The sequence below is a fragment of the Pyrgilauda ruficollis genome, unplaced genomic scaffold, assembly GCF_017590135.1.
Source record: "Pyrgilauda ruficollis isolate IOZ18807 unplaced genomic scaffold, ASM1759013v1 scaffold15, whole genome shotgun sequence".
Lineage (NCBI taxonomy): Eukaryota > Metazoa > Chordata > Aves > Passeriformes > Passeridae > Pyrgilauda > Pyrgilauda ruficollis.
Window position 1 is genome coordinate 11,382,805 of NW_024513654.1, and position 27,620 is coordinate 11,410,424.

Here is a 27,620-nt window from a genome sequence, read left to right on the forward strand (position 1 = left end):
AAAAAGGCACATTTTGTAATTATCTGACCCTTGTCACTTTAGTGATGGGATCCTCTAAATTCACCAATGTCAAAAGGGGGTGAAAGATTGAGATGTGCCTCCTCCACCACTGAATCTTTTCCTGCTAAGCTCAGAAGTGTATTTAGCTCACTAGAGAGAAAAAGCTCTTTTTTTAACTGTGAGGTTGGACAAGGTTATGGAGAAGGGGAAAAAAACTCACATTTCCAATTGGCAAATCGGGAAAGCTAATTAGCAGCACAAGTGATAAATGGAATCTTTTTGACAGGCAGTTTTCATGATGGTTTTGGACTTCATTAAAGTATGAGATTGCTGCTGCAGTTAGCAAGAATTGATCCACCCATCATGGCATGCAGCACACTACACTTCAATACCGTCACTGAGTTTCAATACAGTAACAGACTTTCAGCTGAATGCATTTGGGCAGCAAGTTCAAATTCCATTCCTATCTGCAGTCAGTCGATGAAAACTGCAATTGCTAATGCTGTGTGCCCAGTTCTCCTTTCTGTTTCACCAAATCAAACTGGCATAATTCCACTGGAGTCAATGGGACTGACCATGGACTGAAGTTAATTTGTTCTGCTGAAAGCCACGGAATCACACTGATAAAGTAAAGATCTCACCCAAAACTGTGATAGCTACACCAAATTGGTACAATGGTTATCTGCTAAAAACATAACTGCCTCTCCTTACAAATCAAGACTGATTCTTAGAAAATATCCAGTTTCCTATCAGGAAAGAATACACTTCAAATACATGAGGGGTAAACAAGAGAGGAAGCATTAAGCTGGGGAAGAAGGAGATAAATCAGGTGCTAGAAAATTGCTGTTTTAAAGAAACAAAATCTTCAATGAAAATTTAACTAAAACTTTCTCATAGATCATAAGATCTGCACCTAAATCTAGAAGGAGAGAGCTCCAAAAACAGGATTTTGTTCTGAATATGTCAAGTGTCTCCCATACTCTGTGGATTGCTTAACCAAAAGGAGTTCCACTAATCTAGGCCTTGTACCACTGTACCACTTAGGAGCTCACTGGACTGTGAACACCTTTTCTGCTGCTGTCAGGTTTATTCTGTAGGCAGTAACTCAGAGTACAAAGGGAAATACAGAAACTATTTCAACTTTAGCCAAGATCTCTTCTTTCCTTATTATGATATTTCAAATTTCCTAATTGTTGGTAAATTGTTTAATGAATTTAATCCAGTCTGTGTTTGAGGTCAAACAAAAGAAAGCCCTTCTCCACAGTTGATACAAGTCTTTACTATGTATAAACTACATTTTCTGTCTCAACCACAAAACCATGGCTGCAGTCACTATGGAAATGCATTCCCCTGGGTTTCCTACCTGAGCTCCTGCACATTAGCCACACTCTTGCCAAGTATTCCCTTCTCACGCCGAAGTTTTTTGATCTCCAGCTTGAGAATCCTCATGTCTTCCAACCTCTGCCGGTACTCGCTCTCGCCCCGGTTTAAGATGGCCTGCTGGATCTTTATCTTCTCGTAGAGCAGCGCCACCTCATCGTTGCGGTGAATGAGCTGCGTCCCCAGGGCACGTCTCTCACAGAGCAACTGTGGGCACGGGCAAAGCCATGAACTCAGTTACACTTCCTTCACACAATCCCAGAGTACTGCGACTATGCTTGTATCAGTCAAAATCATGGGCATTAAGAGGTTTCACTGTTATTAATTAAAGAAATACAGCAAGAACCTAATAATTTCCCCTAGAAGGGTTCAATCACCTGAATAGTACAAACTACAGATTTCGTTCACTTCAGTATCTTAACATTTTTGTTTTAATGGCATTATAAAGCTTTAGTACTCTTACATTCACAGTAGCTAAGAATCTTCATCTTAAAAATACACTGGGCAAATGAGGGAACAGAATGCAGAGTATTTGAAAACTCAAATTAGGGATCCAACCTTATCAAATTCCTTCTTCTGCTTCAGTCTTTCTGCATCAGCTTCAGAAATGATTTTTAGGAGTCTTTTCTCTTCTGCCTCTTGATTCTCAATATAGGCTTTGGCTTCATGAGCCTGTTTTGTCATCTTAAGCAGTTCAGCCTGATGAAGATAAAGAATATAGGTGAGCAACTGTTAATTAATAACTTCCCATTACAGAAACCTACAATTAAGAGTTACTTACAAATATTTCATACATTATTTTACCTTCCTGAGAGGTACACATTTTGTTAGTTTTTGAGAACTAATCAACAACACAGGCAAGCTTGAAGACCCATAAAAAATACTATAAATACTATTTTAATGTAATCGTCTCATACACAATAGAAATGTGAAAGTATTTTTATCTATGACAATGGTTCAATTTGTAATTCAGAGATACCTTATTTAATTTTATTTTTTTTAATTATACAGCACATATTTAGAAAGCTCTTCAATGGAGTTGTTATTCATAGTCAGTCTGGGATGTGAGAAAGAACAGTTCACCTTGCTGAAAAGGGCAACAATCTCTCCTGTATAGTACAAAACAGCATCAACTCAAGAAAGGCTTCAGACTGGAGTAAAAGAATTGGTGGCAACCAGGAAGGGAACAGCAAGATTTAAGAGCCACAGCACTTTGTTTAGTGGATGTGTAAATGGGGAAGACTGTGAAAAGAGGGGGTGTCCCAAAGCAAGGAGGAGCAATGCACTGCTACAGCAACTGCCCAGCACCAACATAAACTAACACTGGAATCTGCCCTGTCATTCTATCCCACTGGCACAAAATCTTCAATTTAAGGCATGTATGTAGATAAAAAATAATAGGGTCATCCTGGATTATTAGAAGTTTTTATCACTGCTAGGCAATCAGAGGCAAGGTCGAACTAGCTGACCACAGCTCATTGTCATAGCTATGGAAACTTTCAAGCCTCAACTCAAAGACTTCACCACAACTCTGACCCTTATAAAGAATGATGTTCAAAATAAGCATCATCTAATGCTGAAAGATTGAGGCTGTGTTGAAGGGTGCACCTGCAAAAACATTGATTTAAGACAAACAGTTCCATCATAATAATAAAATAGCTTATTCCATTCTTATTTTCTTTAATAAAATTCTCATTTTCCTATATGTGTAAGACATAGCTCTCTTAGTCAGTGTCAGATATTCATCAGTTGAATAAAATGCAAGTCACTTCATCCTGAAATTCAATAAACACTGTAGAAAAGCTGCCCACAAATGTAAAACTGCTCTTGTGTTCAGCATTGCTGATAATATTTTTTTTAATAGATCACAATTCTATGGTCTCCTTATGTCAGAAAAATATGAATTGTAAACAAGAAGTGGCATTAAATGTGGTCAGCAAACATTCATATAAACAAATCTCACTGGAACGCACTCAGTTGAAATAAATCTGAGCTGCCTTGTATAGTAAGGAACATAAATACTTAAAGGCACACAAGGATTTTCAGTTAGATTAAATATGCCCACAACCACAGCATGAGGGTCTGTATACATCAGGTAAGAGAAAAGGAAATTAATAAACACAGTCACTGTGCAAGCAGAAAAATGGTCACGTTTGAAACTGCTGTAAATCAGCACAGCTCACCTGAAGTCAGTTCAGAGAATTTGTAAGAACTGAAGAACAGTCAGCAAGAAAAAAATAACATATATGGGACCTACACCAATATCTCAAACCAAATTTAAACTAAATTCTTGTTTAGATTCTGAAATATTAGTGCAAGTGATACTTTTATTGGTATGCTATACTAGAGGTGAGAGGAAAGCAGGAGTTTTACACAAGTAATAACTGGGACTGAACACAGAATGCTGAAATAACAAGTCAGATTTCATATTCAGATTTCCAGAAAAAATATGCATAAACATCTACAAAATTATACAAATCACCTGACTTGCCAGCAGCTCCAATTTCGAGGGCCACAGATAGATATTTTTTTTTCTCCAATATTGAGATACTTTGTCTAACTCTAACCTGCAGCCCTGCATGAAGGCCAACTGAAGCAAAAAGATGGCATTGTACTGGCTTTAATAGAGCTTGGATTTACCATGATTGCATATTTTTAAGGCCTTTATGCCATCTGAGGTGAGCATGTCTGTATAACCTCATTCCTACGAATCCCAGTCCTCTGTGATTTAGCACACTCTTTAAACTTATTTCCCAGGAACAGCTTTCTTAGTTCCTTCACATCAGTGCAAACAGGACAAATTGATGCTGGCTTGCAACACAAATAATTGGGTTCTTTGGTGCCTGTGACAATCAGCTGCCTCTGATTTTTTTTCTAGTTTAGTACTCAGCAGTGACACTCAGGTGGAAGACCACAATGCCCTGAAGCAAGTCAGTAATGTCATGTCAGTGTATGGACAAACCTGCTGGTGAATAATTGAGTGGGTAAACCATGCAGCAATCATATGTTTGTCAAATAAATGGCAGACAGTTCTGAGATGATGGGACAGAATTGGGGACTAGTTAAGGCAGAGAGCTGCACACAGGGAATGAGATGCTGTTTGACTTCTCCATCACTGGTAGAACATCTCTGAAACAGATCAGGTACAAGAATACAAATTCATCACCCTTTTACAAAGCCTATTGACATCTTGTCATAACTCTATGTGCTGAGAGAGGCTGAAAATTCAAGGAGTCATAGCAGCAAAGCAATAAACTGACAAAAGAAAACATCGTGAAAAGTGACAGGGAACTTTTGGTTTTTGGGGGTCTTGTTTGCATTTTTTCCTGGTATTTTTTTTTTCCTAGTGCCTAGTGAAGATTAAAAATAAACTCCTGTGAACACAACTCCATAAATCTTTTCAGAATACAGCAAACTGGGTTGAAATACCACCACAAATCTAATAGCTTATCTAAGGATGGGCTGCAGCAGCACTGAGAAGAACCCGAGCATCAAGCTTAGATTTCCTTTAAGACAGAATCTTGCTGCTTTATACCACAATATTAAAATAACTTTCTCTGCAGAGGGACCTACTAAAAAGCACTGCCTAACTCCCAAAAGGCTAATGCTTGCTAGTTACATAGAAATACAACATTGTGCAATATAATAGGATTTGCACTTAAAAACAGTAGAAAGAAAAAGTTCTTAAAAATAAAAAGTTGAGTTATAAGGGTCTACATTAAAGAGTTTGCTAGAACCAGTTTATCCACAAAATCAACATCTCTGCAAGCAAAATGGAACATTTTAGTAAAAAATGTTGTCACCAAGAGATTTAAAGCTTCCAACAGACAATTCTGGACTCTTTTATTATAATTATAGGCAGAGATTAAATTTGTCAGATACACAGATTTCTGCAACTAGTATCTCTAAAGGGTGCTGAGATCTTGTACTTCAAATACAGGATAGTTTATTAAAATACAGTAAAACAACTACCACAGGTCAGAACACAATGCAGTCTGGGAAATCACGGAGCCCACCCTTTGAAAGAAAGTATCTGTGTCAAGGGTCTTACTTTCACCGACTCTTTCTCAGCCTCTGACTGCTGGAATTCCACTTGTACTTTCTCAAGGGCTACATCCTTTTCTTTGATCTCCTCTTTCAGCTGATCCACCTGACGTGTGGAATTTCTCAGTTTCATCATCATTTCTGCTATCTCATCCTAATAGAAGAGGAAGTGTGATCACAGAGAGGGTTAAAGCAAGTTGTTTTTGATGCTGGGTTCAGGCTATTTAGACATTGGAAAATGTAGCCATGGTGCATGAAAGTATATGTGTTGTACCTACTATAAGACACCACTTTTTAATCCAACAGAAAACAGTTTTATTAAACAACAGTTTTTTGTTTAAGCCAGCATGACACTGCAATAAAAAACCCTTTTAAAGATACACTGACAAAAATAATGACCATCAATCATGAGTTTAATAAGACATTTAATTTAAAGTGCTGGACACACTATAAGAACTAGCAGTAAATCCAAATCACTAAGATTCTGATCATATCCATCTGTTTTCATGCTTCTAATAACATGCTTTTCCAATAAGGTCATGCATAGTTGGGCACAAATCTTTGGAGAGAAGCTTATTTTATGCAGACAAATATAGCCCTCAGTAAGATACCAATATATATGCTAGTTTGGACAGAGGTGCAAAGTTCAAAAGAGGGCTTAGTCTTTTAGAAGGCTCTGTGAAAATATTTAGCATGTACTTGAAGATTGAACAGAGCAAAAAGGCTGGTAGCACTGAAGAGAGATCAGGTCAGTAGGAACACTTCTACTCACAGTGCAAAGCTGCCTGCCTGTACAAAATTAGCATTTCAGCTCACCACAGTGACAGCACATGCTATGCCATGAAATGGAAGCTAACAGTCAATGATTAGACAGTTATGTTCTTCTGGATGTAATGAAAGCAGCTTTAGAGGCTATTACTCCTCTGCCAGAGCCTACCACCTCACAGAGAGAGGACATCACAATCTCTCACGTGATACACCCTCTTCCAGTGCCAAACCAGGGTAGCTTAAAGCTCCTTCAGCTCTATCCACCATAGGTGTGGATTTACTCAACAAATGAGGGATTTTACCTGCACAAAGTGCTAATGTAGCTAAGCAAGATCTTGAGTCATGGCAATCTTCACCCAAGCAGCACAGAGAGAGCACTGATTAGTAGTAATAGGCACCACGCTCAGCTGTTTGCACATACAACCACTTCCATGAAAGCAAAAGTTATTAAAAGCTGCCCTTGGTACACAGCCTATAAATCTCTTTGGTGTTGTAAAAGATGACAGATTCAGCACAGAGAGCCCAAACCCACCCAAATACATTCTTAATTCTTTATTTAATGCAAAATTGTAAGAATACACAATTTTGCAAACTGGTCTCCTAATCAACTTGCTTAAATAAATGAACTCCTAGCACCAAAAGAAAGCCCCAGGATGAAAGCATCAGCTATTTATATCATAATAACAGCCTGCCAGGATGCCTTTTCCATTTTAATGGCTTGAATATTATGGTGGTCTGGAGACCACTGGCAAGGTGGGCATAAGATTATTTCACATTAAGCAATCCAAAAATATTTGCATCCAGCTTTACCTAAAGAGGCTTGTGCAAATTTTACTTCCCAAAATGAGAAAGAATTTGCCATAATGTTTAAAACAACAATCTTTTATGTTTTGTTTTTTTTTTCCTTTCATGACTGGATGACCTGTTACTGAACACTGAATAGCTATTTTTCTCATTGCTAAACATAACACTGCCTTGGCCAAAACATCTTTTGGGGTCAGCTATTTTCTCACACAGGACTTGCTAAAAGAGTTTAGTAGTATGACAAGCAAGCTATTAAAGTCTACATATTGGCCTCTAACAACTGGAACTGTGAACAGCATAGTGTTACCACCATGTAACATTCAAAACCAAAAGATGAAAAGGCTTCTCCATTTTCTAACTCAGCACATAGATTCCTGTTTTTTATAAATAACCACATTTATTTAGTGTGTTTTAAAATAAAAATAACTAGGAAAAAAATAAATTGTGATTTTTCAACCTTATTTCTCCTGACAGATTTTTTGGGAGCAGCAAGAATCCCAGCACTGAATCCACCAGATGAGAGGCTGACTAAGGTCAAGTAAAGCATTCCACATAAATGGCAAAATGGCGCATTCCTCATAAAATTCAGCACACAGCTTGTTAGGAACTTTGACAGTTCATTCCCATGTGCTTCTCAAATAAAACACCTACCTATTCAAACCTAAGTATAAATTTGTAATTTACTATACAGGTCATAAATACTTATTTGGAAATATCCCAAGGCTTAAAATGACAGCTATCCAGGGTCCCAATATCTGCCAATTACAATAGGATTTGTGTAGTATTTTAGATCTTTACATCAGAATAACAATATATCCTTAAGTTCTCCTCTGCTCTCCTAGTATTGTAGTGAGATCCCCAAGGAGGAGATATGAATGGAAAGAATCATCTCCTGAGGAAAATTGCACTCTCTGAAAGAAACAAGCAAAGTGGAAGCTTTTGGTTCTCGTCAGAAAATTCCTCTTCAGCTGGGAAAGTGTTTCTCTGCTTCCTAAATCATTATTCACAGTAATGTTCATACTCATTCAGGGCTAAGGAGGCAATCTTATTCCCCTTATACCCTATTTCACATACATGCATACAACTCCTAAAGGGATAAAACAGACTGGAGGCAGGATGGCTTTATGAGTCTGTGGCTCCAGTGTACCATGATTTTACACATGGTTTGCAGCAGGGATATTTCCACATCATGACTGAGGACTCCTATTTCCAGTCCAAATACAAATGGTGTAGATAAAACTTCAGAGACCTAAAACATTCATCTCCCCAAAAGCCACAGGAATGAAAAAACCACTTCTGCCATTGATCCACTGAACTTGCCTTTAACAAATTAAAATTAAATCAGGAAAAAAAAAAAAAAAAAAAAAAAAAGAGCAGAGAGAAGCACAAGGAAAAATGTATCCTTCTACCTTAGCTTCAATCAGATTTTTACTGTACAGGGTCCTCTCTGCTCTCAGAGTTTCACAAAGATTTTTTTGCTGTTTTAGTTTAACCCCTTGCACTTCTATTTCCTTCTCATAATTGCAGATCTGAATTTGATGCATTTCAACATCTTTCATGTGATTGAGAACCTGGAGCAAAAGGAAAGGAAAGAAATTAACATGATTAAACCATCATCACAAGATTAGAAGGATGGGACAAAATTTGTGATTTGAAAATGACAAGTTCAAATCCCTGTGATATGCAGTTTTAACTACAGCTGAAAATTGCTCCAGTCCAAATACAAGTTTAACCTTTCTGACCTGCTTATGTTGGACAAAATTGTATTTTAATCTGATACCTAGGTTTCACTCAAAACTAAAACTTATAGAGGGGTACATATTGAACTTAAAAACAAGCTACTGAAAGAAAATATTGCCACAGGGTGGATGCAATAATATCAACATAAAAGCTTCCATCAAGAATAGACTCAGTTTCTTTATGAAGCAAATCTAGATTTTGGATGTTGTTTTGGATGGCAGCTGTATGATGAGATGAATTAACACATATGTTTTTCCAGAAGCCCTACATGCACTCTTACATTCTAACAACCAAATTTTTTTAATGAACATGTGACCACAGAGTTGATGACTACAAACTGTTCAGATATAATTACTATAATAAGAAAGACAGTTAATGTAACTTACACTTGGTCTAAATAAGTAGGTAATCACCATTAGTTGCTTCTATGAAAGATTAGAAATAATTATGTGAAGATTACCTAAGGAGAATGGAGTACTGTAGACTATAGAAAGATGATTACATGCAGTATCAATAAAGAAAACCACAAAATTTTACAGACACCTTTATTAAGCAGTTACTACCATAAGAACACATAATTGCTATGTTACGGGGCAAAAATACGAATCGTTGCTAATCATTATGAGGAGATTCTAAACTTATTTTTTAATTTAAAAATATTTTTATTAATTAATTTTTTCTTTTTCTCCTGCTGTACAAATCTGAAAACTGAGGAGCTCAAGGAAGTAGCATTCATACAGAATTCAGCATTCAAAAAAGAAAAAACGGAAAGAAAAACAATACTAAGGGGCACACACATCAAAAACACAGTTTACCAGGTTCACTACCCAGGAGGAGAAAACAATGCCATCCCTAAAGCTAGGAAAAAAATTAGGCATTAAAAAAAAGCTGAGGAATCACACCGACAAAATCCAGGAGAGAAGTCAATGTCCAAATGCAGTTCATATCCTGTTCTCCTGACTCCACTTTTGAAAGTAGAGTTTTGGACTTTAATACATGCCTGTATGTCAAAGCAGAAGAATAAAACAGATGCTTACATCAAATAGTCAATAACTGCAAAGTTTGCAATTACAGCATTGTCTTCCTCAGCAGTAAAGCCTTGGGGAGGCCTAACTATGGGACAGGAGCTTAAATAATTAAATATTCCACCAGCCAAGTACCTCCAACCAACTTTGAAGATAGGGGAGAGATAAATATCAAAAATTTTATTACAGAAGCAGGAATACAATTCCAGCACATTGTAGCTGACTTCAGGTGATCCCAGGAATGCTTACAATGCAATACAAAAACAAGAGCTTATCCCAGTTTATAACCCACTCCTGCCTTTTCCTTTGCTGTTTAAACAATCTGCCAATAGTGATAGCACAGAGAAGAAATCAATAAGGCATGTTTTCTATCTGCACTATGGTGATCATAGGCTGGAGCAAGTTTTGAAAGTAGGTCACTGCATTTGTGTTTTGCTTGTTCCTGATATAAGATAACTGCAGTAAGATTGTGGAAAAAGTTTTTTGAGTTGTGCTTACAGGCTAGATGCTGATTTTGCTTTTTCAGGAATGATTAAACGCAAATTATTCTCTCTTATAGATACATGCAGTGTTTCACAACACAGCCCCGTGGGAGGCTGAGCATGCTCAATTCCTGTTTAGTCAACAGGCACACTACACCCCTCAGATTTGGCAATAAGGGCCCAAAGCTAAGCAAAAAGGATTTGGTATTCATAGTTTTTCCTCTATCCTTGTACCTCTTTTATTTGTACATTTCAGTATCATCTACTGCTGGTTACCTGTTTAGTTCTATAAACCTACTCAATAGGTCAGTAATGGTGCTGTCCTTATTTGTTTACCCATTTTTAACCACTCTAGGAAGTGCTGCCATGGCCTTAATGATATGCCTATTGAAAAACAGGTTTTCAAAAAGATTATGTGAATTCAAAAAAGGAAATGTATATTTTTATTTTCCTGGATAGGTTGTTAACTGCAAACTCAACATTTTAAAAGAGTGTATTTGAAAAAAGTCAACATATTAAAGACTGGTTTTGTGACTCCTCAGAAAACACAGCCAGATAATAGTTCAGATGGAACTGAAAAGTGTACTTCACTGCCTTCTTTTCAGCAGCCTAAACCTTACACAGAGAAACCAACACTTCATAATTTAAGAATTTCAATTCAAAAAGGAAAAAAATCTGCTAAAAGTTGTACACAGTAATACAGGCTACATAACAAAGAGCAAGGATGTTGTTTCTCATTTGTGCTGGCTAATCTAGAAGTAAGACTTTTCAACAAGTGGCAGTAACTTGAAAATAAGCAGTCAGCCAAGGCAATAGTTAGAAGAGGAAGTCATGCACGAATTCTCACCCTAAAAATATTTTACTGTTGTGTATATAATTTTGTTGACTCTGTTCATCAGTTAATAGTAAATGATTGTTGCCACAATACACAGAGCATCACCATGCAAGTTCAGAAAGCCTTAAGCATTTGCCCAAACACAGTAACACCATACCATACCACACCACACCAGAAGGCTTCAGGCATCTGCCCATACAGAATAACACCACATCACTTCAGAAGACTGCTCCTCTTGTTCTTCAGCCCAACCTTTTACCCTCATCATGTTGATGCAGTGCCCCTGTGTGCCCTCTGCTCCCTTTGGTGGCTGGTCAGTGCCCCTGGGCACTCCAGGCTCATTGCTGTCAGTGCTGCTCACCTGCTGCTCACAGCTGTGCCCACTGGGGATGGGGCTCAGCCACAGCCCCACTCCCAATCACCACAAACTGTGTGCCTACAAATGATGATTTTGAAAGATTAATTCTGCAGCTCTGCATAGTACGTGCTGCTATAAATAGCCAGAGATATTTCAGAGCCAGAATAGCTACGTCTCTGGCCTTAGATGGGTTTGGCTCTTTTCTAACTCTTATGCAATTCCAAAGGTAGGGTGCAACTCCTGAAAAACCAGGTTGGTGGCAAAAAGTGACAGAAGAACACTGACTGGCCATGGTCTTACTGCCATCAGTAGCTCATTCCCCAGCAGCTGTGAAATAACTCCTGTAGTTTTGACACAGCTTGTCAAGTCTAAATAGGTCAAACAGTGAACCTAAATATTACCTATTTACATAATAATCCTGATCCTATGTTCTCCTACCCTGCATGTGGACTTGAAGGACAAGACTGCTGTCTCACATACTCCCGTGCTCAAAACTGTTCTTGCTGCTCTTCACCTGTAAGGAGAGCCAGGAATTGCCCCTTTGGTGAGCCAAGGAAGCCTGCCAGTCCTTTGGAAAGCTGCAGTCACAATGCAGGCAGGATTATACAAACATCTCAAGTGTCATAAGCCATTTACTGAGCCTCTCCCTTATAAGAAATGATAGAAAATTTACACCCAAACTGGCAGGGGAAAAAAAAGAAAAAGTAAGCAGACAAACATTTGTCATTCTCACCCTCAAAATACTATGGGCAACCCCAAATAGAATGAAAAGAAATAGCCTTGTAGTTCTGAGTATTATGAATTACTCTCTGTCCCTAGTTTACAATGTTCTTAACTCATATCTACACTGTTAGAAATGCACTATGAGGGAAAGAAGCAAAATATGACTTTGCAACAAAGACAAATCTCACTTTTGTGGAATATTATTTACAAGGAAATGACAAGAGGTATTCCAGGCAATAGAGCATACACCATTCTAAAATGATTTAAAAGCCCCTGGTCAAATGAAGTTGGAAGGATAATTTTACTGTGAAAAGATAGCAAATAACTTTTGAGTTGAAACTGCTTGGGAGCTAATCCCAGTAAATCGATGAGCTCTTTGGAGGGCTCTCCAATGTGATATTCAGCAATTAATGGAACATGTTAAAAACATGTTCCTGATTTTACTTCATCAGGAATAAAGTTATACATAAAAACGGGCAGCAGGCAACACAAATTTTATGCAGTATTTCTCTGCAGCTGCTCCTGGAAAACTTGTTTTGCAATCTATCTTGAATATCTGAGATGTTTTCACATACTGAAGTAAGCCTTCAAAATGTTAAGTACCTTCCAAAGGTGTCAAGCACTGTTAGGTCTCACTGGCCTCAATTTTAGGACAGTGGTTGTATGCAAGATAAGGTCCTTTGCAGATAAGACAGAACAATCAAAGTGTAACTTCCAAATGCATATGAGAGTTTCAACTGTGGGACTCGTGTATAAGAAGTCAAGAGGCCTTGGTTTGAACTCCAGCCCTAGCTTCATTTCACAATTGATTGCTGAATAAGAGCAATACATGGCTGGACTCCAAGTCTCTCACGGAATTAACAAGTCTCTCTCCCATTGATAAGGTTTCCCTAGAGAGAGCTGAAGCAGTAGAAGGCAACATGCATTGACAGCAAAAAATATTTGTATAGGGTATGAAGACCACCAGTCCAAGCTTTCTCCCACTGGCATGTTAGGAAAATTAACATATCATCTTCACAGTTCTGAGAGTAAGACAGGAAAGAACCCCTTGCACAAAGAGCTGTTCCTACCTTCTCTTTGAGCTCACTCAGTTCCTTGATGAAACTATCTCTCTCCTTCTCCAATTGGTAAATAATTTTCCTTTGTTTCTGAGCTTCTATCTTATAATGTTGGATTTCAGTCTCCAAGTTCTGTTTTGACTGTTCATAGAGCTTCACCAAATCTATCTGCTTCTGAGTAGCATTTGTAGCCTTGATCAAGTTCTAAAGGGAACAAAATATAATGAGTCCTGAGCTGAAAATGCAACACTGTCACCACTATGACAAAAGCATGCCATTGTCAAAGCGGATTACGGACTTTTCAATGTTATTATTCCTTATCTAATTTGTTCAGTTGAAATACTTGAACCTTAAATCTGATTTAAACAACAAAAATCTCTAGCACAGCTGCTAAATAGAGCTTTTACTGATTTCAAGTTAAAGCACTAGTGTCTGCATTAAAAAAAATAAAATTGACAGGATTGTTTACAAGTGGATATAACTAATAACTGGAAAATCCTTACCAGCTTTAAGGCATTTTGATGGTAAAGCTTGCCAATAGCCAGTAGCATTAATAATAAAGCCAAATACACTTCTTTCTCATGTCTTCAATAGAAAGTTCAAGCTTGAAATTAACCAAGCTTACTTTAAAATTTTGCATAAAGATTAAACAGAAAACATCAACATATCATCTTTACAAAATCAGCCTCCTGGTCCCACTTCAAAATTTCCATCCCTATACAAAACAAATATTTGTTACCTGTCAAATGAGAACCTCTGCTAGATTCAAGACACAGGACAGTGAATCTACACCAAATAAAGCATGTCAGAAATCATGTTTTAGCATTGAATTTAGTAGATAACACTTCAGGACTGCCCACAAACATGAAATGCTATACTGCAGTACAAGAACCTTGGGCTGATGGGAAGCAATCAGTATGAGAAACAGTTCTAAAAGCAAGGATTACTACTCAACCTGCCAAGCTGCTACACAGCGTAACACTCTGGTTGTTCTTCTATTAGCAAACAGTTTGTCTAGATTAGTACCAAACGTCATAAGATACAGAGTAAAAGATCTGCGTAAAAACACAGATATAGCAAACTCTTTGGATACCAAACAATGGGCTTGCAGTTTGAACTCCCTGATGGTTTATACATTAAAACTTGGAAATCTTCTGTGTGTTTATGGATACTAATACTATTTCAATGTACAGAATAGAAGTAGTTTGTACATCTGCTTAGGGAAATCTGAAGGCTTTAACTTAATATTATGTATTCTACATTTCTGTGTTGCTGTGAATGTTGAAGCTACAAGCACTTCATTCTCAAGCTGTGAGGCTTATCAATATGACCAATGCAAACTCACCTGGTTTAGCATATCCCTCTCCCTCACAAGCCCATCTATGGCTCTCTTGTCAGTCTCTGCCTGTTTTTTGCCTGTCTCCAACTCTAGAGAAAAAGAGGAAAGACAGTGAATTCTGTGTTCAAATTGTACAGCTGTTAAAAATGCAGAAATCCACAATTTAGTGGACTTTTTTTAAAACCTTGACATTACATAACCAATTCAAGTAGTTTTGAACAGGTTTTACAACCCTAGGTATTAGCTGATGCTAATGCTTATCTGGGTACCTAGAATAACTTAAAAGAACTCAGAAAACAGATCCACCTATCTCTTAAGCACCTACCTTTCTCCAGTCTGATTATTTGATTTTTTAGCATGCTTTTTTCATGTTCTGCATCAACTTTTTGTTCCTCTGCAGTACGCAGCTTATGCTGGAGAACATCTCTCATTTTGCTCAGCTTTGAAATTTCAAGGCTCATATGAGCTGCTTCATCCTCTGTCTCCTACAGAACAGCAACAAGGAAAGGGGAGAGAAAACATCCACAGAAAGAAGGAAGAAAATGCTTTTTTATTTGGTGTACACTTACTCCATGAAACTCAGGAAGAAAACATGTAAGTGCTGTGGGTCAGCTGCAGAAAGATAATTAGCTAATTGAAAAATATTTAAAATAATTTAAACAAAGCCAGCTTGGGAAATGAAAATTATAATCAAATCTTATACTTTAGGGCTGAAGATGATCAACAAAGAACCTCGAGCTGCAAACCTCACACAGCACTACCCAATTAGTCCAGTTAATTAAAAACAGGCAGATCAATTTTCATTTGAAGTACTAGGCACAGTGATTGTGATGAGAAAGATATCCATAGTGTAGTCTTGATTGCATGTCCATAAATAGCAGGTATGTATTATCCCCATCTCTTTCATAACCTATGGCTTTAAAGAAAAAGCAAAATCCAGAATCTGTCTCATTTGCTATACAATAGAGGAAAAAATAATCAAGCAAAGTACTGCATAACTGGTTACTGGGAAACATAACCAATAATCACAACAGCAATCAGTCTTTTTCCTTTTAAGAAGTATAACTTTGTATAATTCAGTGCCACTGCTAGGTTTTACAGCCATCACAGACTACTGTGTTCCACTTACAGCCTCAGATACTGATTGTGTGAGAAGGGGAATCCTGCTATGAAGCATCCTCTGGGAGAATGGGAATCTTCTTAGTTCTTACTGACAATAAGCTTCAAGAGGTTTAAGAGTAGTTTGACAATTCACATTGCCCAGCACACTGCAGGATGGTATTGCAGGCACAATCCCTACAAAAACTGCACCCCAGATCATGACTAGGGCTCTTAACCTTTAGCAGCTGGCTTAACTGCTAACTGGGCAGTATCTCTATTTTTTCTTCCCAGAAGTCCTTGAGCATGACTCTGAAAGTTCCATCAACTTTTCCTGAAATCAGGATCAGATAGATCACAGAATCAAAATCCTCTGACACTCTGAAGTCCCAGATGTAAGTCATATTTGTAAAGTTTTAAATAAAGGTGGCATTGGTAATGATAAAACTGGATAACCTGGAAAAGAGAGTAATTTGTTTTTCAAATAAGTAAGAAAAACGGCCTTCAGTTTCACTAGTAAAATACAACAGAAAGAAAGCTCCTATCATCCTCCATTAAGGATCCAAATCAGAATCATTTTTGTCATATTAGTTGTGAACTGAGCTTTTAATCAGTCAGGGGTTAGTTTCTATCAGACTAACAAGCAAACAAGCTTTTTATTTAGGTTATACTCAACAAAGGAATTTGTTATACTCAATAAAACTCAAGAATATAATTATTTTCTACCTGAATTTTCTAATGTTTAGTATTTTAACCCCAATGGTGACACAAAATGCAAGATATGGTAAATAGCATAATAGCATCCAACATCTATACATTACCCTTTGTCAAGTGCTCTCAAAATACCCTAATAAGAATGTGCAGGAATCCTTTAATTCCTCCTCAACAGAGACTCATCTGCTTCTGAGTTGTATGAAATGACTGTTAAGTAATGTGAAGTCAGGCAACAAACCCATTTATATCTGAAAGTAAACACCATCTTGGTTATTTATATTCAACTTTCTCAATCGATACTTGAAGGGAGAAGAAATTAGTGTTGAAAGTAATTCTCTTCAGTGGAAACTATCCAGGACACCATTTTTATCATCTATAACCATTTTTCGATGGATTTTGGCAAAATTCAAATTATGTTCATCATTGTAAGAAAATCATCCCTCTTATTTGAAGATCTCAGGATTGAAAAGAGACCCATGTTTGTGACCACCCATTCTTTACGAACAGTGTTGAACATTTTGGTTCATGTGTTTTATGAAACAACTCCTCCAGGAGAACAGGTGCTACAATGTCAGATGAGAGGGCTGAAGACTACCTGCCATAGAACGAATGGCATCCAGCATCAGATTATTCCTAAAAACTACTCATGTTTCCTCCAAAACTACCTGTGGGGAACTATCAGGACAAGAACTGAAGTCATCCCTGTCCCAAGTGGTAAGACTTCATTGGAATGACACAGCTGGGAGGATGCACCTTCTGGAACTTACTTTCAGTTGTGCCGTCTTCTGACCAATGTCCTTCATCACATCATCAAGCATTGCACTCTGCTGCTCACTCTCTTGTGTGAGCTTTTGATGTTTCATCTTCAATTGCTCAAGTTCCTTACCAGCTTTTTCATTCAAGGTCTGTTAGATTAAAGAACAATCCTATTAATTCTTCTAAATTTCATTACAATACCTAAATACACCTGAAGACCAAACTTTCCTGCTACTCAGGAGACAAAAGCTGCTGCAGATTGTTGTCTGCTTAAAAACCAGCCTGTTGATGAAATTACTAATATTACTAAATATGATACATGGTCATAATGACATGGAGAAATCATAATTTCTAATGAACAACAGACCCAGTGTAACTTTTTTTTTTTTTTTTTTTCTGGAAGCTTAGCAGGTGTTTATTGCAGGTGGTAAATAGATATTTTACTTCTTGTTAGGCATCTGGCAACCATCACATAATACAGCTTGATACATACAATTATTGAAAATGAGTATAAGATTCAAATCACTTCAATCAGCAGAGGGCAGGGAAGCTCTGTTTTATGAGCAAGCACCCTACATTAATGTGCTGATAACATTTCTCTGGGTACATGGTTTGCTGAGACCAGGACAAAGCATTCTGCTCTTTAATTTTTCTTCAGTTAAACATATGGACTAGTGGTTTTGTGGTTTCTATACAGAACATATTTCAATACTGGAGCTACCAGATTTATCTTCTGCTTGATGGAAATTTCCTTGCAGATATTACATACATAAATGAGGAAAGAACAACTATCATATTTTTCACTCCTGATGAAGTCAATATACATTGCACCTTTAAAAAACATTAAAGGAAGAGAAGTAGAACCTAGTGTAAAAACAAGAAATACTCCTTTATATATTGCAAATGTCAGGATAACACTTTCAGGCAACCCTTTATTCAGTCTTGGACAGGGATGGGATACAGCTTACAGCAGCTGTATCAAACCATTTTCAATGTCATACAAGAAAGGGCCTTTTATTAGAAATTTCTTATAAAATAAGAGTAAGAATAAAAGAATAGCAGGCATCACAACAACTACAATTCAACTGAGACAATAACCTGATGAAGTTGCATAGCTGTCTTACCCTCTTAGAAGATTTCTACCCTGACCCTTGCAGAGTTGGACAGCCTGTGTTTTGGACAGACTTCATGCAAAAGACCATTTAAGGCATTCACAGACACCTTCAAGCCAGCACAGACAAGGAAGACAATGCAGAAGTCTGGTTAATCAGCCCACACAGAGCACTTTATGTGAACTCTCGGTTTCCAGGACAGTTTGGATAATTGAATGCTCCTAAAATCTACACTTTGAAAGGCTCAAAGAGACTATTAAAAGGAGCAAGAATGTAATGGAACCAGTATATACAATGTGATTGCCATGGCAGATGATGGAGCTGCCCTCAAAAGCTGCATCAAATCAGTGATATTCAGAAAATTAATCAAGTCTTCTCTCTATCTCTTTTTTGAGTATTTTAGTAAGACTTTGTGTTGACTAAAAATTGGCACAGACCTCTACCTTCTTAAATTCAGGGACCAGAAGGGAAGAAAAAGCCATAAAAGTTATAAATTTACAAGAAACACACAACTCAAAAGGAAGTTTCCCTTGAGGTAGGACTGGTTTACAGTGATGAGATCTCCCCTGCCATTAACTGAAATTGCTTCTCTGAGAGTTTCTCAAAGTCAGGGGAAATGGACTGAAAACCTGAAAATTCACACACTTGCAGAACACTATGTTAGGACATGTACAGATAAAGTTTTTAGAAACAGAATGAGGAAAATAAATCACAAAGGTTTATGAAGACAGTTCCCTGCCCTTTCACAGGCTTGAGAGGCAGATAAAAATTATTGTGAAAAAGAAGAAAGAAGGGGATGGAGGTAAAATTATTTTACCAATGCCACTAGACACAATCAGTAGCAACGCTGGCAATATAGCCAGAAGTCCAACCTGGCAGTCTCCTGCTCCTATAGATCATCCATGTTCTCCACAGACTGTGTCTCATTTGCTGTGATTTTTTCAAGATGAACGATATCATTGTGATCCACTACCGACTTCTGTGAGAAATCTATCTGAAATCTGTCAGCAAGCTTTACATACTTATTTATTAGTAAATTAATATTTATATAAAAATTAATGTTTATTAAAATTTAATCACTTACTCTCCCTCCCTTTCCTTTCAGAAAAATCCATTTTCTTCTTAATTACAGATTTTACTCAAATCTTAGACCTGATAAATACAGTGTGCCATGTACCCTACCTTCTGCTCTTTAAGATTATTTTCTATTTTCAGTTGTTCCTCTTTGTCATTCTCTATTTGTTGCTGCAACTTCTGGACCTCAGCTTGCTTCTTATCCATTTCAGCTAGAAGATTTTTCAGATCAGTCTCCATTTTTTCCTTCTTTCGTGCCTCTCGTAATTCCTCGCTTTGATGCAGCTGGATGTCTTGCTGAAGCTATAATAATAGAGAAAAAAACAATTTTAAATTCTGCTGCCTTTTACTCAGGAAACAAGTCCTCTCACCTCTCTGATTCTGTTTGACTTTAAAAACAAGAGCTTCTATATTACTGCAACGATCATTGTATGCCAGATCTTCTCAGAAGTAATTGTTTTCTAATGGTTGAACAAAAAATTCTGGATGTGGGCCCTATTATTGATGACAAAAATTTGTTAAACACCAGTCAGTTCACCCAGACAGAAGGGTCTGATACAGTCCAAACATAAAAGCATTCATCTGGAGAAGCAGTGGCATAAATATCTTTACTGTTATAAGTTACTTGCAAAGTGGTACTTTCTGAATGCAGCATCAAAATTAATTGGGGCTTGATGCTGTATTGCAAGGATTTTTCTTTTTATTATTCTCTCTGACTAGCAGAAACACTTATTACATTGATGTTAAAGGAAATAGAGAGATGTCAGACCAGTGTTCATTTTCCCAACTGGTCTCAATCTTTCTACTCTCAAAGTTCCTATGTGGGAAATCTGAAAGAGGAAATTTTTCTCATATTTAATAGACTGTCTTGTGACTCCTGCTCTCTCCCTTCACAAAAATTTGATGGAGCAGAATCAGCAGAGAGGAGTCACAGGGGGCTGATCCATATGGAAATATTCGGTTCAGCCAGGGACCAGCAATTGAAAGATGTTCTTTGCTTAAGGATTCCTCCCCCTCTGAGTCCACAGATGAAAAGTTGCCAGAACTAACAGCTTCTTCAACAGGATCTTCAAAGAGACATTGTCATTTAAGCAGTCTGAAGTGGAGAATAATTCCATACTGGAAGAATGGGAGGTGATTACAAATGCTGTAACAATTCTGTAAATTTAAGGGTTGATGAAGTGAGTATCAGAAGATTAAGGCTGCCAAGATTCAACAAGTTTTTACTCTTTTCTCTCATGCCCACAATGCTGTCAGAAAAACAAAGATTTTATATTCTCTTCTTGTACATTACCATCATCTGCTTTATAAATAGAAACAATTTCTGTGCATGAAACCTAGACTGATCATTACTTTCCTATTTGTGATTTATAAAAAATTGAAAGCTAAATGCTCATTCTACCTTTTCTCTGTTCTTTGTTTAAGTGTGATTTTCTACTCTTCCTTTCTCCAGGTGTCTTGCTCCACCCCTATTTATATTCTGCTTTAATTCTTTCATTTCTCATTATCATGCTTATATATTTGATATATCAGAGTTCTGTATGCCATCTTCCATCTTTTTCCACCTGCCATTCAGTGGCTATTCCACTGATCCTCAGTCTTCTTATCTCTAGCTGCTCTACACATTTCAAGAAATCCATACATATTGATCACAATATGTGATCTCAAATGGTCAGAAAAATAGAAAGCCTAACTTCATGTAAAGCTGAGATGGAGTATGACTGCTCTCTACAGACAATTGTGTTGTGAAAAATTTAAGTGGAAAACCAGTAATCCAGAATCAGAGTAAAGGAGAAAGTAGGAGGTACCTAATGATGAAAAAAGCAAAAATCTGGAAAAAGCTTCCCATAAAGGAGAGAAAATAACTTCATTATTTTTAATACAGATTTTGACACATTCTTAAGAATGATGGTATCTCATAATATGGCAACCACTGCCAACAGCAAGGGACCAAGAATCCCTATTCCAGGTCCATGTTCTAAGTGTCTCTTTTGAGGCATAAGGATTTAAAATACAGAAAACATCCCATTTCTTCAGCATTAAAGATTATCACAATTCACAAAAAAACAACCTTGGCCTCACTGGGGTATTGGGAAGCTGTGGAAGCAGCTGATACATGACAATACACTTTGCAAAGTACATAGCCTAAAACTACAGAAAAATATAAAAGTCATTCACAGCAGAGTCCACTCAGAGCACTCCTGAAAAGATGCAAAAGAACAGGTGGTAGTGTCCCAGTCACTGGAGATCAATTCCAAGGGTGGAGAAAGGCTCAGGACAAAGCCTAAAATCACCATCTGGTGGTCAGCACAAACCTGCAAAACAGATTGCTCTGCTTCATTTTTTGCCTTTTCTGTTTCCTGCTGCTGCTCTGTGATTTCAGTGAGACTTTGACGTAACTTCACAACTTCTGACAACAGTTGGTCTCGCTCTTCTGTTACCTCTTCTTGAAGTCTTAGCAAATCCTCAACACTGGAAGCAAGGAAATAATAGTCAAGCAGTGTCACAGGCCATTTCTGTTCTTCCTCCTATGCCAGACAAAGACTTTTATGAGAAAGAGGAGTTTAATTTTTTTTTTTTTTTATTTCAAACTCCTCTGTATGAAGACTGATGGTCAATTGAATTATATGCTTTATCTGCTGTGAGCAGTCACCATCAGCCAAGTCAAAACTCTTTCTTGTTGTCTCACATCCTCATGAGTCTGAATAAACCTTCCATTCCCCAGGTAACAGGGGAAAAAAATTTCCTCTTCTATTCCCACTGCAAAATTAGTCAGGGACTAATTTTAGTTTTAATATAACTAAAAATGTTATACTGTTGTAACCTGTCTCTCTGCACCTCACCTGACTGGACACCTGACTAGGGTATGTCTTACAGTCACATCATGTAAAAATAAAAACTGACTCTGTTTTGACACATTTCCAATATGAAAGGAAGTCCAAGCTGTGGGTTCAAGCTCAGTCTTAAAAAGCAATCTAATTTTTCTAAAAGATTATTGGGTTTTCAAAGCTGAAATCTGCAAAGGAGTTACTTTATCTAATGGCCTTGTCACTGGACAGGGTATTTAAGCACAGAACTGGAGGGCAATACAGAGGGAACTTCAAGAAGAAATTGTAAGCTGGCAGCAGCCTGGGCAGAGCTGGAAACAGGAGTGAGGTGTCAGCAAAGTAACAGCTCCTGGCTCTTGCTGGAAAATGCAAAAAGCAGCTAAAGAGAGATGACTTTAAGGAGTTATACTAAGGGGAGACTGAATGACCAAGGTTTTAGATCCAAGGAAAGCTGTTAAACAGATCCAGAAGATGTCAGAGACAAAAGGTGAAGGAGTAGATTTGTCATGGACCCAGGTGGTTTATGTGCTGGCACATTTCTTGGAGGGGGAAGTGCCTGAGCACACTGAAGGCCTCCTGTTTTTGCAGCCTGGATACACAGAGAGTGCAGAGACAAGCATGTTCCATACATATCCTGCATGCATATTATAAATAAATACCTTAAACAGTGTGAAAATTTTAAGCCATAATCAGGCAGGCCAATCACCAGCAATTTCAGTAGAAAGTGCACAGGCCATGGGGTCAATACACTTAATCTTATCTTTGAGTTTAACTTCATGTTACAGCATAAGCAGTCTCTGAAGACCTGATACTACAAACAGTAGGCTCTGGACAGCTTCTGAGCAGCTCCAGAGCATGATTATTATGTGCACAATGCAGTGGCTTAGAGGCTCCATCTCAGGCTAGGTCCATCTATGTGTTTGGTTAAAAAAACCGAAACATAATCTTGAAAGTGTATAAAACACAAATAAGAACACAGACAGTGTTAGAGCCTTATAACAAAGCTGGAACAGAAGAGAAATCAAGTGTCCTGCCTTCCTGATTTATCTACTTGCCCTTGCTGCTGTGAAATGTAAAAATGTTGACAGGATCCTATTCTCAAAGTATGCTGAAGAGTTTGTCAGATAAAACAATATGACACATACTGAGAAAGTGCATAGTATTCATTTTATTTGATCTTTCAGCTTAATCCAATACTGAATGAACTCAGTCAGAGCCTGATTCTGTACTTGCTCACTGCATAAACACACAAATAAATGTGTACTCATGAGAAAAGTAAAAGACAGAAAAGATCTATGTTTTCCACTGTGTCTACATGGCTAAACAAGGTATAGAATTATAGAAAATCAGACCAGGCTTTCCCTCTCCCTGAGGAAAACTTACTTGTACTCCTGTCCAGCTCTTTCCTTCATTAAATTATTTAGGCGTGAAATTTCCTTTTGCAGTGAATCAATTGTTTCCTTCGTTTTCTGTTCCCTTTCATAGACTTTATCCACCATTTTCCAGGCCTTTTCAAGCTCCTAGGAATGAAATGGAAAATAATTAAATAAATTAAATTGTGTTTAAAAATAACCACAAATTAGAAATTAATTGCCTTGCACTTTACTTAGTTGAAAAAATAGATTTTTGTGCCTTTTCATGATTAGGTTCACAACAGTCCCCTTCTGTTGGTATCTTTTGTTTTGGCTGAGGGCATGGACTCTCTGAGGCTTTGATCACGTGAGTACCACCAATATCAGTAAAAATTTACTGACAATTCAGTGCCCACAAAGCTATCATCTACTTAAATACCTTATGTCTGTAAATTCCTATTAGGACAATGAGAATCCAATTTGATTTGGATGAGAAAAAGATGTTACTCAACTTTTCTTCCTCTTCGTTCATTTTCATCTGTGAGGACTTAGTGTAATTTGATTTTAACTAGTTTTTTAGACAAGGCACTTTTCTTATGCCAAATTTTAACACATGGAGTTACTTAAATGACAGATTTGTGTGCCTCTCACAAGCTTAGGGTTTGACACCCACAAAGAGGATAGGAGAGGAGGATTCATTTCATTGTATAACTTCCTCTGCATCTCTCTCCCTTGAATCAGATCCCTAAGAATCAAAAAAAAAAAAAAAAAAAAAAAAATCTTATTCCTTGCCAGGTTCAAATGAAGCTCATACCATTTCTGGAATCCTGTGCTAAAAGAAATGCAGAAATTCAGCAAGTGACTGGATGGGAAAGAAAGTTCCTGAAGTCACAGTAAATCATGAAGATACTACTTTTACACTAGACGTCCCTGAGCTTCAAATCACAGCATGATGCTCTTTCCTCAGCTGGCTCCTGGCAGACTTCTGGACTTCATGATCTTGTACAGATTTAGACCCCAAGTGTGGCTGTGCAGTTCTACATTAGCTCTAGGGTCTCCCCAAGGAAAGCCAAATAGAAGCATCATTATATCAGGCCATAAAATCCCTTTCAACTCCTACTTGCATCATATGAAATTGAGGCAGGAGAAAAATACTTTAGAAAAATTTTAGAAACCATCTCCACAAGGAAGAAAATAAAATAATTTATATCAAATTGTTTACAGAAATTCTTTATTTTAATTGACATTTCTGTTTTCTAAAACAAAAACCCTATTTAATGTTAAACTCTAAATTATGACACCTATGTTATGTTATATTGTTAATATACTTATGGAACCCTTAAAAATCAAATATATGTAATATTTAGCTATTTACTGCCTAAATTAAAAACTCAAACTATAGAACTAGCAGAAGTAACAGGCTACAAGATTTTGCTGAAAGATAACACAAAGTATAACATCTGTAGCCTCTTCAAACTGCAGAGGGAATACATTTCCATTTTATTTATTCAACTAGCTCAGCATATCCAAATTTGAGAAACCATCTGGAACATAAAGATGAGGAATCTTTCCTCTTCCTTTTTTTCCACACATACTAATAAAGAGGTAAACAATGAGCTTTCCTTGCTCAGAAATTCTGAAATTACAGTCAATTAAACTCACTACCTACAAACAGTATTTTCATTACTTAATAAATTACTTAGCCTGAAAATTTAGCCTGAAAATGTGCTTTTTCACTTCTGTATCAAGCATTTCTAAACAATTTTATATATAAAATCAATTTTTATGTCATACATTTTGAGTTCTAATTTCCATTCAATGCAGCAATGATCACACATAAAGCATTAAGTATTATCTAATAAATTATAAGTTTTTCATTCATTAATATCTTACACACAATGCTAAATTCTGAAATTTAAATAAGTGCATGTTGGGCTGAAATAATGGCACAAAGACACAGTGTATCATATTGACTGGCAGAAAAGCATAAAACATAACTGTAAATAAACATGTTTCAGATTTGTCAACCAGTAAGAGTCAACCACCCTTTCTCTAGAAAAATGTAAATTGAAAATAAGATTAAAGCTGATTACTTACATCAGAGCTGCCTGCTGGCTGATTAGACTCTGATTAAAATTGGTGAATTAAATCATTACGATTGGAGTTTTGGGGAATAGAACTGGGGAATAAAATCAATTAGCCTCTGAAAGGTTTTAGTGGCTTCAGAGAGTCTTCTGTTCTGATGAGTATTTGCAAAAGTGATCTACTCAAGTCAGGGAGGCCATTCAGATAAGCACTGATTTAAGGTCACTCTAAGCTGTGCTTTTTGAACTTTATCTTTGGCCTGTAAAAACTATTATATTGAATTTGTATTGATAATAACAATTTTTATCAATAAAGTAAGAAGACACGGGTGATGGCAACACTAATAAGCAAAATCTAAATAAGAATTTTCTACAGACTTCAGCATCAGCAAAACTGAGATTCATTGTAGTTGCTCCTTGGTTGTGTCTTCTGCTGTAAGAGCAGATCAATAGATCTGTTATTTTCAGCAGTAAAAAGGAGTAAAATTTTGATGATGGAAGTCTTCATAGAAGAAATATTCACGTTGTTATTCAGTGTGAAAGATTGCAGTATGCCAGTAACACAGGGTAATTGCAGTACAAGATAGGTAGGTAATGCATGGCAGTCTGCTGCATAATTAAAGGAAGTACCCTGGATGTTTGCTGTTAGAATAATTCAAAAATCTTTGGAGAAGTACTGAACACTGGAACTTGTGAAGCAGGACTTATGAAGTGTGACTGCTTTACTTTGCTTTCATTAAATACCCCAAAAGATCACATCAGTTTCATTGCTCAGAAACTGAGAATTAATGAAACGTTTTCTTATTATATTGGATTGATACGCCTGGAAATTGAAAATTTGGTAATTCCAAGCAGGGCAGTACAAGCTCCTACAAATTCCTCTTCTAGCATTCTTCCAGTGCAGACTCATGGATCAGTGCCCTAGCCATGAAAAATAGAATTGTATTCCCTTCATGATTAGCTTGGCCCTTTGCTCCTTTGATATTACTGTAAACAGCAGATTGTTATGTCCAGTTTATTAAAACTACAAAACAGATCATTTAACTGCCACCTGACAGTTAACAGCTATTGATTATCACTGACCCACCTCCTACCAGCCACTGATCTGTGTGCTTAACCCCTGCCCTAAACAAACCCTACTGATTACAAACAGGCTTCACATGGAGAAAAATTTTTCTTCTGCAACTTTTATTTCTTACCCTAATGACCCATCAAGTCACCAAGATGTAGGGCTTTAATTTGGAGCAACTATTCCATTTTTACAGCAACTGTTCAATTTTTACAAGAACAGCCCCATCAGGATTCTTTTATGGTTTATAAATAACTAAATTGTAGGACAGATTGTTTGTTGAATTTAGCACTGAAGAATATAATCTTGGCTACTTTAGCACTTGAACTTCCTTCAACACTTAGCTTGGATACATGAGAACCATATTGCTTGAATGATAACAAAATTGCAGTGAAATACTACAACTCTTACAGAACTTTCCTTCAGAAAGAAGAATAATACGGAACATAAAGGGTTTATCAAGCAAAACCTCAAAAAAGACATGAACATTTTAAACAATACCAAAATAATTCCTGAACCTTTAAGAGGACTAATTCTTATAACCAACTGAAAAAGTATCAGCTGCATACTTGACTCACAACACAGCCCTAGAAATGAAACATTCCATGTTGTGCATTGCACATTTCTTCTTGCAGGATCATACTGTAAAGCAGCTTTTTCACTAGAAAATCACTTAATGGGTTCAATAGTAGGCGGTATGGTTCAGTCATATCCTGCTTGAGCTTCAAATTAGCTGCTGAAATTGGAAAGGCTCTTGTTTTCCCAATATTTCCACTCCTTAGGTTTATGATGTTACCAAGACGTCTCCTCAGTTTGGGAACGTCTTGAAGGATCACCTCTCCTAATGTTCACACACAGAGTATTGCCATGTGATAGCAAAAAGGAAATTGTAAGGATCATCATGGTTCCTGATGTTCATCTACCAGGTTTTGATTAGCAGCAGTGAAAATCAACACGATTTTCCACACTTTTCCTCC

At 37.1% G+C, this 27,620-nt stretch overlaps 1 protein-coding gene across 1 annotated transcript in view; it reads right to left on the reverse strand.

The window, feature by feature from the left end:
• The window catches only part of CFAP58 (cilia and flagella associated protein 58), a 56,691-nt gene that overhangs the window by 26,409 nt on the left and 2,662 nt on the right, over positions 1 to 27,620 (reverse strand). Inside the window, exons 3-13 of the mRNA XM_041461514.1 lie at positions 23,522 to 23,658; positions 21,626 to 21,782; positions 19,419 to 19,613; positions 17,136 to 17,273; positions 14,882 to 15,041; positions 14,563 to 14,645; positions 13,230 to 13,421; positions 8,406 to 8,567; positions 5,432 to 5,578; positions 1,939 to 2,079; positions 1,364 to 1,587 (exon numbers count right to left, since the gene is read on the reverse strand). Coding sequence (XP_041317448.1) covers positions 1,364 to 1,587; positions 1,939 to 2,079; positions 5,432 to 5,578; positions 8,406 to 8,567; positions 13,230 to 13,421; positions 14,563 to 14,645; positions 14,882 to 15,041; positions 17,136 to 17,273; positions 19,419 to 19,613; positions 21,626 to 21,782; positions 23,522 to 23,658 — 1,736 coding nt within the window. The remainder of the gene's footprint in view (positions 1 to 1,363; positions 1,588 to 1,938; positions 2,080 to 5,431; positions 5,579 to 8,405; positions 8,568 to 13,229; positions 13,422 to 14,562; positions 14,646 to 14,881; positions 15,042 to 17,135; positions 17,274 to 19,418; positions 19,614 to 21,625; positions 21,783 to 23,521; positions 23,659 to 27,620) is intronic.